This window comes from Rhamphochromis sp. 'chilingali', assembly GCF_963969265.1.
Source record: "Rhamphochromis sp. 'chilingali' genome assembly, chromosome: 12".
Lineage (NCBI taxonomy): Eukaryota > Metazoa > Chordata > Actinopteri > Cichliformes > Cichlidae > Rhamphochromis > Rhamphochromis sp. 'chilingali'.
In genome coordinates this window covers 20,363,886-20,378,801 of record NC_137939.1, presented here as the reverse complement: position 1 = coordinate 20,378,801, position 14,916 = coordinate 20,363,886, and the positions used below count along the sequence as shown (strand labels likewise).

The 14,916-nt window shown below is 44.1% G+C and overlaps 2 protein-coding genes across 4 annotated transcripts in view; both read left to right on the top strand.

Annotated features, from left to right (window-relative positions):
- Window positions 1–3,756, top strand: part of prickle3 (prickle homolog 3) — a 25,020-nt gene extending 21,264 nt beyond the window's left edge. For all 3 annotated transcript variants that reach the window (XM_080899499.1, XM_080899498.1, XM_080899500.1), the window contains 2 exons: window positions 58–2,520; window positions 3,571–3,756. In XM_080899499.1, coding sequence (XP_080755625.1) covers window positions 58–518 — 461 coding nt within the window. In that variant the 3' untranslated portion in view covers window positions 519–2,520; window positions 3,571–3,756. The remainder of the gene's footprint in view (window positions 1–57; window positions 2,521–3,570) is intronic.
- Window positions 3,757–14,916, top strand: mfsd2al2 (major facilitator superfamily domain containing 2a-like 2; the record flags this gene model as incomplete). Its single annotated transcript, XM_080897901.1, has 13 exons — window positions 3,757–5,001; window positions 7,627–7,746; window positions 7,819–7,943; window positions 8,035–8,161; window positions 8,882–8,960; window positions 9,051–9,202; window positions 13,028–13,118; window positions 13,558–13,679; window positions 13,799–13,882; window positions 14,005–14,088; window positions 14,159–14,271; window positions 14,510–14,653; window positions 14,745–14,916. 13 exons carry the CDS (start codon window positions 3,757–3,759, stop codon window positions 14,914–14,916), a joined length of 2,658 nt encoding a protein of 885 aa, XP_080754027.1.

Sequence of the window (14,916 nt, the reverse complement as noted above, 5' to 3'; positions counted from 1 at the left end):
CAAATGAAGTTTTCTTTTGTGTGTGTTTCTCATAGTTACTCATTCTTTTTATTCCAGATGGATCCTCGTACCAGCAACGCCATTTAAGGCGAGGTTGGGGTCGTTCCCGCATCCCTTCAGACCCTGCTCTACACCAGGGGTCAGAGAGGCGATCTCGACGCTCGCAATCCGACAGGCCCAGGTTGGACTCCCTAGACTGGAGAGGCGAGAAAGACAGAGACAGCCGAGGCGGCTCCGATGGCTCTTCTCTGACTCTCCATCCGGGACAATACAAACACGAAGACTGCTGTTCTACCTGCTCTTCATCCTCAGACTCAGAGGAAGAGGGCTACTTCCTGGGACAGCCCATTCCTCTACCCCCGCAACTTCGAAAGCAGCCGCCCGAGGAGGGCAAAGACGTAGGCGGAGAGGAGGGGAAGGAGGGGCAGAGGGACTTTGGCCTGAGGGGCAGCATAAGGCGGAGAAGAGCTCACAGCCTGGGTGCAAAGGACAAAGATAAAAACTGTGCTATTTCCTAACCACAAACCGCTAACCACGTTAAAAACACAGCATGTTATTTTTTTAGATTATGGTGCAAAGGAAAAACGAATGACCATCATCATTCTGATGTTTATCGGCTTTGTGACAGCGATGTAATGTCAGATCGAGATGACATGTTTAGACTTATCCAAGGGTGAACCACAGCCAAAGTTCCTGACTTAGCAAAGGGAAGCAAAATAAACCTGAGAGAAGTCACTGCCTCCCGTTGACGCCTCATTTTGAGGTGAATGAGTCATGCAGGCAGTGATGAATGGAGCAATGTGGAGTCATTATTTGTTACACACCTTTGTAAGTTTGCTCATACTTGTTTGAACTGAACTTTTAAACACTACCATAACACACAGTAATACATGTAACCTGGGGCCAGTTTTACAGACAAGCTCTCACTGTTGTTTAAATGTGCCTAAATGATACAGTATAAATTAAAGTCGGGCTGATGTATAAAGCTGAGGGGCCATCTCAAACTGCACAGGTAACTGCAGAAAGCATTTTCTCTTCCGGAAAAAATAGAAGATAAAAGGATGATTACTTTAAATACAACACACAAGTCAAGCTCAGGATGCAACCATCAACTCGCTGTGTTTTCTGTTTTGAAGAACCCACAATATTAGAGTAAGGTTCCCATATGAGCAGGCACTTGACAACAGCGAGGAGGAAGAAATCATAACCAGGATCAGGGTGGAGCAGTTGTGTGGTGCAACCAGTTTGAGGTGTGAGATGAAAGAGAAGAGGAAAAAGAGGGTTGTAGAGAGGTGAAGACCAAAAAAACAATAGAAAACACAAACAGAGCGCGGTTAAAAGTTAATGACATGCGACAATGGCTTATAAACATGAGGGGAGTGGAGAAGAAATGGTAATGCTCATGTAAAGTCCCTGAGGGAAGTCCTGATGTATGGTTCTGGATTAACCAGTTCAGCCTTAATTATAAATGTAGAGAGGGTGTCTGTCTCCTGAGCCCTCTCACTCCTGGAGGCTGCATCTAAGTTATATCCAACTGACTTAAGAGCAAAGTTAAGATGGGACAAAGACTGCAGACCAGGCAAAAATATCTGTTAAACTGGCTCCAGCACATTTTGTAAAAAGAATATATTTTTATGTCTGACTTACTGTAACCACTTTCCTGTGCTCTTATGTGCAATCTGTATGTGGCTGTAAAATACTACAGTTATACTTACACTGAATAGCCCAGTAGTTTGGAGGTGACGTTTAATGACTTCAGCAAACTGTGGTTGTTTCAGACTTTGAAAATCAAAAGTGTAATTTGTGTGAGTTTTTGGAGGTCGCTTATCTTTTTTTTTTGTATAGTTCAAATGAAACGCTGCAAAATCTGTAAACGTTCTTAAAGTCTGTACTCACTCGTCATTGGAGTGTCATTTATTTTTCTATGCTTGGTGTAGGTCACTGTTGTTGCTGGTTTTATTTGGGGCAAAAGCAAGAGTCTGTAACACCCTTGTGTTTCTCTGACTGTATGCTGCATATATGAGTAAATTTGTTTAACTTGCTTGCCTAAATGTGTGTACAGTCTCAGCACCGACCTTTGAACAGCAGGAACTGTCTGGATATAATGTAGAGGAATCATGGAGGGATTGGAAAAGTACATGTTTTGTGTTTTTCAACTACTAGTGAGAAATACTTACTTTTTTTATTTATTTTTTTAAGCAACTTTCGACTTAACCTTTGTAACAGTTTCAGTACGTATTGGTGCTTTGCTTGCAGTTTCCTTGCTCCACTCTTGGATTCTGGGAAACGGTGCTTATCACTTTGTTGAGAGCAGATGACAATGATAGGGTCACATGACCAAAAAAAGCAAGCCTGTGTTTTTCCTTGTAAGAGACTGATTGGACAAATCAAAAGAAGGGGGTGGGCTCAGGAGCAGCACACATGAGTTGTCAAACAGGTTTGTCCTGTGTGATTTGAAATACACGAACACACGAAGGAGAAACCCAGGTGAGACTGAGGAACTCAAGGCAACCTGTGAAGGTGAGTTTCCTCTTGATAGAAAGAAAAGCTTTCTTTACTAACTTGTACCTTCAGAAAGGCTGGGTGTGAGTTTGGCAGGGCAAGACTAGTGTGTAAGCCATTTTGTTTACCTGCCCTTCCCGGGTGTCTGTGCTTGGCTTCCTGCTTCACTCCCTTTGTCAGACGAACGTGCCAGCACTTGACTCGGAAACATCAAATTAGAGGATCTAATTCTGCTTGTCTGACTAAACTCCTGCAATTCCCATTGTGTTTGTAAGCCGGCCGGTTGTTTTAATGAGATACTGTAGATAATTTGAGGATCATTTTGGGGGGAACGAGACGTAAAAACAGTTAAGCCTGGAGCTCTACTAAAACTTTCATAACTATGTCAGCAGGAGTTTAGCCCGGCTTAGGCTGGAATGGCAAATATGTAGAGAATTTGACTGTTGGATGCAGACTGTTCAAGCAGCATAGTCCATATGCACCTACAGGATCTTAAGTATGCACAGAAGAAGTCTGACCTTCACTATTTATGGACTTAAAATAGTAGGCTCCTTTTTTTTCCCAACATTAATTACTCCACAGAAGCTTGTAGTTGGCAACAGGCTGCTATATTTAAAGATGAAGAGTCATTGTTCCCCTAGCAGCTGTTGGTGTGTGTGATCTGCTCTGTATTCCCTTCAGACAATAGCTTGTTGACAGCTGTCCTGATCCACCTCCCCATCACCCCTCACACACACACACTTGTATCACTCTTTTCACAGCCTTTCTACTGACTGAAAATGAGGTTTTATTGTGTGTTTGTCTGCGGAGAGATGGATGACTGCGAGTAATTGTTCGGATCTCTCTGAGATGGCAGCCAATGAACTTGTTAGAAGCATGGGGCTTCAGGAGAGCGATTGGCTGCAGTTTGAAATAAGTGGGAGGGTTTGTGGTTGTAGAGTCTTTGTGAAGTTTTGTAGCTCCACACAAGTTTCTGCTTGTGTTTGAAGGTAAATGTTTTCTATTCACTGGTCTTTTATTTTGTTAAGCTGCTTTTCTTCTAATTTGACTGACACTGTTTTTTCGCAGGAAGTCCAAATGTCAAGGAGCTAGAGATCAGCTGACTTACCGAGGTTGAGTCACTTCAAATATGCCATTAAGGTGATCATGAGAGAACCATACGGCCACATAAACAGAGGATAACAGTGAGGACTAAACAGATTGAATTCCAAGGTGGCTCGGGAAGTGGACAAGGTACGACTGCCTGGCCACAAAATGCCTGTGGAAACGCTTCAACACTCCGTGAGGCAACCAACAAAGACTGCTGTTGCTCCTACACCCCCACGGTTGCGACCCAAGGGGCCAGTGGGGCTAGATTTCTACCAGAAGTACCAAAAAGCTGCGAGCAGACCAAAGCAGAGTGCTGTGGAAAGGCTGGAGGCAGACAAGGCTAAATATGTCAAGAGTCAGGTAGCTCTTACCAAGCAGCAGCCAGTCAGGCCTCCTGAAGTGCGTAAGCCTCTACGCAGCCCCAGCTCTGCCCTGTGGCCCACCAGAAAGACCGCAGACCCAGCAAAGACAAAGCAGGAAGGATTACAGCTGGACATGGAGCACCTGAGTAACCTCATCAGTGGAGTGAATGAAGCGCCACGGTCCGGTGCAACTGCAAAGCCAAACGACAGTAAACCTCCTTACTGTGCTGCAGCTGTACACAATTTTCACCGTCCTACTCCTGCAGGGGCACAGCAGAAAAAGGAGAAGCCGTGTCCGCCTCCACGTCCTGATAGGTTAGTTGCAGCTAAAGTAAGATTAAAAGCATCTGACCCTGCCAACGTAGAGAGCACGAGCTCTCCTGGGCCTCCAGCTGCAGCGACGGTACGGAGAGTGGATGTCATGCCTCAGGCCAGCCCTGTGAGGACAGCAGGCAGACGACCTCAGTTAATTCGACAGCCCCTTCAGCCAATATCTCTACAGTCTCAGTTTCGACCCGGCCCAACTGCTTCAAACCTGCATCTCTTTCTCCCTAGAACAACACCAGGTCATTCTCCTCTGAAACCTGTTATTGCTCAGTCAAAACCTGATACCTCTTCTACTTCTCCAGCCGAGACCCCAGTTCCTGCCACACCTACACCAAGCTACCCTGTTATACCTCCTCCTTCCCCAGCAATTACCCGTTTGTCTTCCACCAGCTCCAGGAAACGCCCTTCTCTAACCCGGTCTAAGTCGGACATGAGCGACAGGTACTCCCGAGCTGGGACAGAGCTGGAGCGCTTCTTCAACCTGTGCGGCTTGGACCCCGCAGATGTGCAGGAGCTGACTGGTTCTAGCTCTGACATTGTTTCCATGGCTCGTTTTCGCAGCGCGAGCGCTCCAGGGTCCGAGTGCGCGGCCTCTGGCAGAGAAGACGAGGATGAGGAGGATGAGGAGGAGGCTGGCAAAGCTGCAAATCGTGTTCCCTACGGTGTTTCTGTCATTGAGAGAAATGCACGAGTGATCAAGTGGCTCTATGGAATCAAGCAGGCAAAGGACAACTCGACAAAGAGCACCAATTTATAGGCTGGTTCAAGTCATTTATAAGCTTTGTATTAAAAATAAAAATGCCAACTTTAATATTTTTTAAGAACTAACTTGGATAAGACATTGACTGATGGAGCTCCATTACTAACCTGTTATTACACTGAAGAGTGTTTATTAATGGGAAAGTATAGTGAGTTTGTTATATCTCTTCTTTTTCACCATACTTAGAAAATGTGAGCCACAATCTTTGTTCTGAAGGTTTTTCTTGTGCTATTTTGACTTTTCAATGCTGTATTACTTTTGTGTGTCACAGCCAGGCTGTCTGGCAAAGATGTGACATTTTCATTTAAAAAAAATCACTTTGTGCTGTAAATGGCTGCCATTAAAGAGAAAATGCTGCATGAAAGTTGTTTAGTTCTCCCTGTTATGTAGAGAATGCAATGCAGATACACATCTGCAGGTGATGTATGAACAATAATTTAATGGAAAAAAGTGAGATTTCAAACAATTGGTGCACAGTTGGCTTCTAACACTAGTATTGCCCTCCCTTGGCAGACAACCATTTAGCAGACCTTTGGCATGGTTGTCCACCACCTCTGAAAACTCCTCTGATGCAAAAGCCCTTCAGTTTAAAAGGTTTGAATCTTCCATCTCTGATTTCAAAGCAATTCCTACCCAAAGGTATTTTGATATGTAGAATTCGCAGTTGTGTGAATAAACAAAAGGCATTAAAAACTATCTTCTACAAAAATGTCATTACTCTGCACCAATACATGAGTGGTATTGATTTCTGTCCTGAGATTATTTCACATTTGTGTCTGTTCTGCGGCAAGTTTTGGCTTGAAGCTTGTTTCCACCACTGAAACCTCTTTTTTTCTGCCATGAATAAATCAAAAAAAAAAATTCAGGTTATTTAAAATTTTGACATCATAATTCATAATTTAAGGGTGTTTTCTCAATTTCTACTTATTTTCTCCCAAGTTTAGTGAATCAAAATTGTGACATCAAAACCCCAAACTTTGACTTATGGATGGTAAAAAAAAAATGTTTCTTTCAGTTGCCAAAACAAATTTTCACAAGAAAGATCTGAAGAACTCTGACTAGTACTGGAAGAAGAAAAAATTATATTTGCTGATTTTCCACTGAACCGAGACAAATGTTAGGACTCATCTCTGTGGAGGAATCAATAACAATAACCACATTTGGTGCAGACCAATATAGACATTTGTTTCCACTATTGTAAAACAGATTTTGACAAGTCAAATTTGGGGGTTATAATCTCAAAATTTCTGATTAATATCTCAAAATGTTGGCTTACTAACTCAAACTAATGAAAAAATAAATAAAAAATGATGAGAATTAGTTTGAAATTTTGCCTTATTGTGGTAAATTTCTTTTCCAGTGATATAAACCACCTGACCTGACTAAGATTGTAAATATGGGTTTTACGTTGATACCCATATTTACAATCTTACCTGCATTTCACTGAAGCTCCACAAGAGGTCACAGCCACCCACACTACCTCACTCCAATACAGCACATCAGTACAGAAGTATACTGCAGTTACTGACAATGTGGTGAAAGCGGTGGCCTTTTTCCAGAGTCAGAGAAACTCTCACTGCAGCTGTGGAAATACAGTTCTGTCATTTTAATTTTAATATTTTTAAAACGTGTTCCACAAGTTTGCTGTTTCAAACAGATCTGCAGCACTGGTAGTTCTTATGCTTTACTGTTGAGCCACCTCATTTATTGTTAAGTCTGAGCAGCTGTACTGAATAAGAATACCCCTCTTCAAAACACAAAAGAGTTGTTGAACCAGAATCTGGTTTCAAACGGGTGGCATTCACCTGTGTGTGCAGGGAAAGCATTACATGTCCAGTGATACTCAAGTGTTAACAATGAATTGCCTTAAAAGTTTTTCAGAGCACTTCCAGACATTTAAAAGGATTTTATTCAAGCAAAACACAAGCAGGAACTCGTGCAGGAAAGATCAGCAGGGGGTAAGGACCATTTCTCTTTATTCGTAGAGTTTACATTCACATTCAAACCCTTCATTTCTTTCTTTTTTTTTAAAAATTATCTGTAATAGTGATAGCATTACAATTTTCCCTTGAATATTGTGATTTAATGTTTGCTGCAGAAGCTTGTTCTCAATTAAATATGTTAGTTTTGTCCTCTCAAACAAGCTTTCACTTGAAATCAGTGGCAGCTAGCTACTGTATTACTTTCAACACCGGTGTCAAAGTAAACTTTGTGTTTCCTACTCTATTTTTATTTTTTTCAACAACATTTTTAAGAAATTGAAGAAAAATAAAACAAACACGGATACAAGAAAACACAAAAAAATTACACAAGGTGCTTCAAAATATTCTTGTTTTCATAAAAAAAATGAACCCTTGCATGAGTCAAAAATGTAACAAACTAGCACCCTTGTTAAATAGTGCTTTTGTTACGTTACATGGATTATAATCTAATTAATAACTGAAAATAAGACAACTGATATTTCTGAATTTATTTTAGTTTTGTTTGACACTCCCTCCGTGAAGGAGAGACTGTACATGAGCCAAATGAACTATTTGAACTAACCACATTCAGGATTTTCCTCCATCCTCTCTCTGGTTTTCACAGGACTCAGGTGGTATTCCTCTGGCCTGCAAGCTGTGTTATGCTGTGGGTGGGGTCCCACATCTGATTACTTCAGTAGCTATTGGTATTTCCTTGCAAATTTTCCTTCTGGATGTTGTAAAGGTAAAAGTTCAGTACTTTCCACAATATAATGTTCTATACTGCTTCTAATTTTAAGTGGGTAAAATATCACAGATGGAGGCCTTCTATGTTTCCATGATTTTATTTGTGAGTCGGGCCTGGGATGCTGTGACTGACCCTCTGGTTGGATATCTTGTGAGCCGCAGTAACTGGACGCCCATTGGCAAACTCACTCCATGGTTGGTTGAGCCACACATTTAACACGCATTTCACTTTGAATTTAGATTCCTGGTGCAGCACTGTGCTTAGCCATCAATCTTTATCTCACAGGATGGTTATTTCCACTCCATTTGGCATCTTGTCCTATCTGCTTCTGTGGTTTGTGCCACGAGGCTCGATGTCTGTCAGCGTGTTGTGGTTCCTCACAGCGGCTTGCCTATTCGAGTCCCTCATGACTGTAAGTTGTTGGATGTTCGCAGGCACAATCACTTTCATTTGTCACATTTCATAGGTAAAAGTTCAGCTTGTTGTTTGAAAATCAAGATCCTACATAAAAAGAACACGATATACTCGTTACCAAACAACACCTATAGCATAGACTGTATGATTAGTGAGGTCATGATACCACGCCTTTCCCCCTTCTCATTTTTGATATTGCACATCCTGGATTCCTCTTCTCACATCTTAGTCCCTCCCACCAGATATGCAGGCAAAAGAGGCAAGAAAGAGGAGGAGGAAGGTGTCGGGGTAACAGGAATTTAGTCAAATGAGACATAATTTTTTTGTTTTTTTTTGTTGTTTTTATTTGGGCCGACTCAGACAACATGGCACAGTCTGACAAGATACAATACCCTTTTTTAAATCGCACACAGATACGTTGGACGGCATAAAGTTTGAAAAGACATTTGGACTAGCTAATTAGAGTCCTCTTGTTAGCGCTTAGCAGCTCAAGCAAGATAAACATTAGGTGGGATAACACGCAGGCAAAAAAATAAAAGAGAATTCTGAATTTTAGCTCAGAACGCTTGTTAGCTCTTTGGTCATCTTTCTGGTGACTGAAATTCATAGTACTCTGATCCTACTGTTATTTTTGCTCCAAGCAATGTCACCATGGCTACTGAGTTTCACACCAATGGTGAAGTGTCATTTGGCATCACATTTTTCTTCCTGTCAACAGTGCTACAACGTCCCCTACCTATCACTGAATATGTTTCTGGGAGGAGATCAGAGAGACAGGGACTCTGCCACAGCTTACAGTAAGAATATTGACTCATTTACATTCAGAAACCTCATCAGACCCCAAACTAAATGCAAAGTGTTTTGAGTTTCTTTACTTATTTGGCCAGGAATGAGTGTGGAGATGGTGGCAATGCTGCTGGCATCAGTAATTCAGGGACAAGTTGTGGCTGTGTACAATACAGAGAAGCAGGAGGCCTGCCAGGACCATGAAACACCTCAAAGCACGTCTTCACCACAGACTGCTTCCTTTCAACAGACAGTATGCTACTCTCGGGGGGGGCAAATACACTCTTCTTTATTTCCTGTTATATTTGGATTTTCATATTAAACATGGCCAAGCATATATAAAAGCACGTTCAGGCTTCAGATTGATCTAGACACCAACTGTTTTATCTACACCAGTTTTTTCTACTTTTAGCTCTGTGTGATGTCACTGAGGAAGCCCCTCCCATTTGCTGACTGTGGCGGGGCGTGGCCTGCGGTGCCGTGCAGAGGAGGCGGACGCACCTGCACGGCATCCGCAATCACGCCCCGCCGAATTAAATATTGTACTGGGTCCTGTGGTTGTGTTGTTGTGATAGTGTTGAGCGGGCAGCGGGAGAGCTGCAGCTCTGTGAGTACTGTGGACAGCAACCGTCAAAGCTTTAATAAAAGGCATCAAAATGCCACTGGGTCTGCCGTGGTCGTTTACAGTGGTGCCGAAACCCAGGACGGGAGGCACGGCAGATCCAGGAGTGGGCCAGCAGAGGGAGGAGCTGGCGAGAATGGTGGCCGAGCTGGCGGCCACGCAGCAGGAGCAGGCGGCGGTGTGGCGCCGCAGGCAGGAAGAGCTGCAGGACCAGACCGAACGCCACCTGCAGAGGATGGAGAATCTGGCGGCGCTGATCCGGTCCTGCCCGACACCACCGCCACCCCCACCGGCGCTTCCCAAAGGCGCTGGAGTGGAGGAGATCCAGTCCGTGCAGGCGCCCGTGCCGGCCCCCGGGTTGCGACCAACTAGCACGCAGCCTGCCACAGCGCCTGTCCCCACACCTCGCGTGGGAGCCGCTGGGGCTCTGCAGGGCCCGGTGCCCGTTCCTGCGCCCCGGAAGAAGGCGGCGGAGCTGGCAGCGGTGGAGGCGGCGCCCGAGGAGCCGCTCCAGCCGGGAGAGACAGCGGCGATGGCGGCACCCGAGGAGCCGCTCCAGCCGGGAGAGACAGCGGCGATGGCGGCGCCCGAGGAGCCGCTCCAGCCGGGAGAGACAGCGGCGATGGCGGCGCCCGAGGAGCCGCTCCAGCCGGTAGAGGGAGCGCCGGAGGCGCAGCGAGGGGAGCTGCTCCCACCGGGAGGGGCGGAGAAGCCGCGGGATAAGTCGGTGGTGCCCGTGCTAGGGGAGTCCGCGCCACCGAAGCCCGAGGTTAGCGGGGTGAGCAGAGCGGCCTCACCTCCACCAGAGGCCGGTGCCTGCCGGACATCTGCCCAGCCGCCTGCGAGCTGGGGCGCACGACCGTACCAACAGCGCTGCGTCCACCTGCCACGCGGCCGACCTCCGGACCAGCTTCGCCGACGCTGCTGGGTTCGCAGGCGGCCACCTGAACTCACAACTCCCCGTCGCTTGGCCAGGGCCCGGGGGCGCCGACGGTCCGGGCTGATCCCCTCTCCCGCTCGCGGTGGGGGGGAGTACGTTCGGCCGGATGGTTCCCCGGCCTCAGTCGGGCGATGGGGGTATGTGGCGGGGCGTGGCCTGCGGTGCCGTGCAGAGGAGGCGGACGCACCTGCACGGCATCCGCAATCACGCCCCGCCGAATTAAATATTGTACTGGGTCCTGTGGTTGTGTTGTTGTGATAGTGTTGAGCGGGCAGCGGGAGAGCTGCAGCTCTGTGAGTACTGTGGACAGCAACCGTCAAAGCTTTAATAAAAGGCATCAAAATGCCACTGGGTCTGCCGTGTATGTTTACACTGACCGATCTTTACAAACTAGCCAATCTGATTATGTCATCATCACACAGCCTCCTCTCACGATTGCCGTTATGGCGCAGCATTCTCGGTGCTACGGTATTCCTGAACAATAGGTGTTGGTATAGGAGGAGAAGAAGCTAACCTGGAAGCAAAGTTTTTTCCACAATGTCTCATCTTTTCAAACTGTTGCGTCATCCTCTTTATTACCTGCAACTCTCTGAGCTTCTGTACTGATTATCACTGAAATACCAGTAAACACTGAAATAATCGTACACTCGTGTCTCCAATCCAGCAGCAGCACAACGTACCAGGTTACAAAAAAAGGTGGACAACTGTCAGCTTGTGACAGCAAGCTGACAGTTGTCCATTTGATGTCAAGTCTGTCATAAGGTGCCGCTTGCCAGATATAAAAAGTTTGATTTTATAAAACTGTAAAAAAAAAAAAAAAAAAAAAAGGCAAAGGATTCTTTAACTGTGACATCAGTAAACTCTTTCCTGGTGAATTTACTTAGGAAAGCCTTAAAGCTATCTCAGTTGCTGGTTTTAAGGCTTAGCGAATACAATGTGATGCTAATTTTGTAAATGATTGCTTTTGGTAGTGTCCCAAAGAGTCATGAAGCAGTGTGGATGTCAGAACTTTTCATTGATAAGTCGTTAACCTAAAAACCCCGCAGTGTCAGTTAGATGTGCATCAGCAACAGAAGAAACTCCCAGCTTGAGGTTTCAAAAATGAGACTTAGCAAAACAGCTGATGGTGTCATGGTGGCCACACCCATCCAGTATATACAGTCTAGCTCAGTAAGAATAAAATAAAATATATAGAATAAAATATATAGCTGTAAATGAGCATATTAGGTCCCCTTTAATGTAAAATAAAAATTGTTCACCCTTTCATAGGACTCACATTTCATTAGTAGAGCAGAAGCTTTTTTTCTTTTTGTGCTCACATAGTTTCAGGGATATCTTGTTACCCTGTAATTTACTGCTCTTTGCTTGATGTATACACCATTGTTGTGGGGTTTCTGTGTGTCTGAGGTGAACTCACATTACTCATATTATGTATACACATCCAGAAATGCATACACTATTATATATTGTACATATATTTATTAGTTTCAGGTTGGCCATTCTTGTATTTTGCTCGTTTGTGTTGTTGTGTTTGCACATCTCTGTTGCTTGTGGGGCTCGCACACAAGAATTTCACTCGCATGTGCTGTGCCAGTGTGCCTGCACATGTGATGTGACAATAAAAAGTGATTTGGTGATTTGATTTGATATTATGGAGATATATGGGCACATTGTGGGTGCTCACTTTCATTGCAAATCCTCATAACTGAATCCATTACATGTAGAGTGACATCTTGATTAATGGTTAGAGTAAGTTTTTGGAAAATTGATTAAATTAAATTTAAATGTAAGTCTTCTGTTTCATGATTCGACATGCTGTGTGTTCAGAGATGCTATTACGCATTGGTTGAAACAAGTGGTTTCTTAAATTACCGTTGCCTTCCTGTTAGGTGAAAACAGTCTGGCCATTTTCCCTGTCCTCTGACATCAACAAGGTCATTTCACCTGGAGAGCTGCTGCTAACTGAATATTTTCTCTTTTTGGATAATTCTTCAGAAAAACCTATAGATGATTGTGTGGAAAAATCCAAATCAGTTTCTGAAATACTCAGACAAGCCTGTCTGGCACTAATAACCATAACATATTTGAGTCACTTAAATTCATTGTTCTTCTCAATTCTGATGCTCAGTTTTAACTTCAGCAGGGCGTCTTGATCGTGTCTACATTCCTTAATATACTGAGCTTCTGCCATGTAAATGCCAGCTGATTATTTGCATTAATAAGACGTTGAGCAGGTGTCCCTAACAAAAGCCAGTGAGTCTATATCTTTACGTAGTTTGCTTTTTTTTTTTTTTGGATTTTATGTGAATGAGATCGACATCTACAGCCGCAAGCTGATTTGTGTATTTCACGTGCTCCCTGTAGAAACACCATTGCGCTTTTTGTGTTTATTTATAATGTTATAAAACAATTATTTACAGTGGAAAAACTTCTGTTTTTAAGCCTCTAGACTTTGTAGACAGAATAACATGCTTTGTTTAAAAGTTATGATTTCATGTGTGCATTTTGCCCCCCAGCAAAAGGCTTTCCTGACCTCAGCTATGATCATGGGTGCCTTGTTTTTCCTCTGCAGCCTGATTTTGTTCCTCGGGGTGAAGGAGAAGCAGGGTGAGTCATTCAGAGACAGTCAGCGTTCAAACACAATAAATAAAAGTTTTTTTGTTCTTGTTGAACAGCTTTGCAGAGGCGATCATGTTATCATGAGGATCTGGTAACAAATATTTCAAACCTTTATTTGTCGAGTAGGATAAAAAAAATGTTTTCATTTTCTTTTGCTTCGGCACCGTTTGTGAACAGAATAATAAACTTGTCAAAGCTTAAACTATACGTATAGACAAACCTTTGAACCTCTGAAGTGAACATTTTTTTGTTAAATGAAAACATAATTATGCTGAGTCAAAGTGATTTAGTTTGATATATGCATGGCATGGACAGGTGTAGCTGAGGACTTGTAAAATGTAAAATTAGCCAAAGATTTTACTCCACAAACAGAGTAAAATCACGAGTCTGATATTTCACTCTTTTCTCTCATATGTTATATTCCCAGCCTCTCGCTGCTCTGAAGATAAAGTACGACCTTCCTATTTGAGCTCGCTGAAGATGCTCACGTGCCACGTTCCTTACCAAAGGCTGGTGCTGGGCTTTGTGTTTAGTACATTTGCCTTTCAGGTTCAACTTGTAATCATTTCTGCATATGGTTTCTCCTTCTTAATTCTGTTTTTATTCACTTCAAAGTCACATGTGAAACAATTTGTCCTTTTTTTTCTTACCATCTGTTTTGATCTCAGATGTCCTTGGGTAACTTTGCGCTGTTTTGCAGTCATGCTGCTGGGCTGGGAGCCCAGTTCCAGCACCTCCTGCTGGTTTTACTGGTAAGGTGCAGCTAACTTAACAGACTCTTTCACACCCTGCTCTGCTGCATGGTTCAGTAGCTTTCTGGCCAGTTTAGATATGATTTGAGTTCAAAATAGAAATTCAGTCAACATTTCCACAGGTTTCTGCCTCTGTAGCAGTTCCTGTGTGGCAAATAATTCTTCTGAGAATTGGGAAAAAGTCCACCGTTTTCATCGGATTGTCGGTAAGACCTCTGAAACTTGATGATAAGAGAAATGTTCCACACCTTGAATCCTCGTTTTTGTCTCTCCCAGCTCTTCATCCCAGCAGTGATTATAGTTGCCTGTGTTCCCAGTAACCTGCTGGTCTTCATGAGTATGTGCGTTCTGATGGGATTCAGTGTGGCAACCATATTCCTGCTACCCTGGTGAGTCAGCTCCCAGCCTGAACACAAAGTTTGAGGTCCTTTCCAAGGCCCCCTGTCAGATCTAATCAGTGTCAGAGATGAATGCGGTGCACATGAATCATTCATAGTCTGTACTCAACCCTGGCCAGTGATGACTATTCCAGAAACGATGTGCTTTGCTGACCAGCCAGAACTCTCCATTAAAACTGACATGTGGTTTTGACATGTGATATGTCAACTTGTTGTGTGTGTGCTGCAGGTCAATGCTCCCAGACGTGGTGGATGACTTTGCTGTGAGACACCCGTCCTGTAAGGACCTAGAGCCTCTGTTTTTTTCCTGCTATGCCTTCTGCAGTAAACTGACAGGAGGGCTGTCTGCTGGACTCTCAACCATGACATTACAGTGAGTCAGACTCCAGTCCACTCACTTCTTGTGTTTTGTTACGTGGGTACATCACTTGGTCTGTCACATTATGTGCTCTCCTCGTCTGCAGGTTTGTGGGCTATGAAGCAGGTGCTTGTAACCATGGTGACAGAGTGGCGACTGCTCTGATCGTACTGTTCTCGCCAGTTCCCATCACACTTTTGCTGATAGGGATGGTGTTTTTTCACTTCTACCCAATTAACGAGAGGCAAAGCTTGCAGCTCCGGGAACAAATCCAGTAA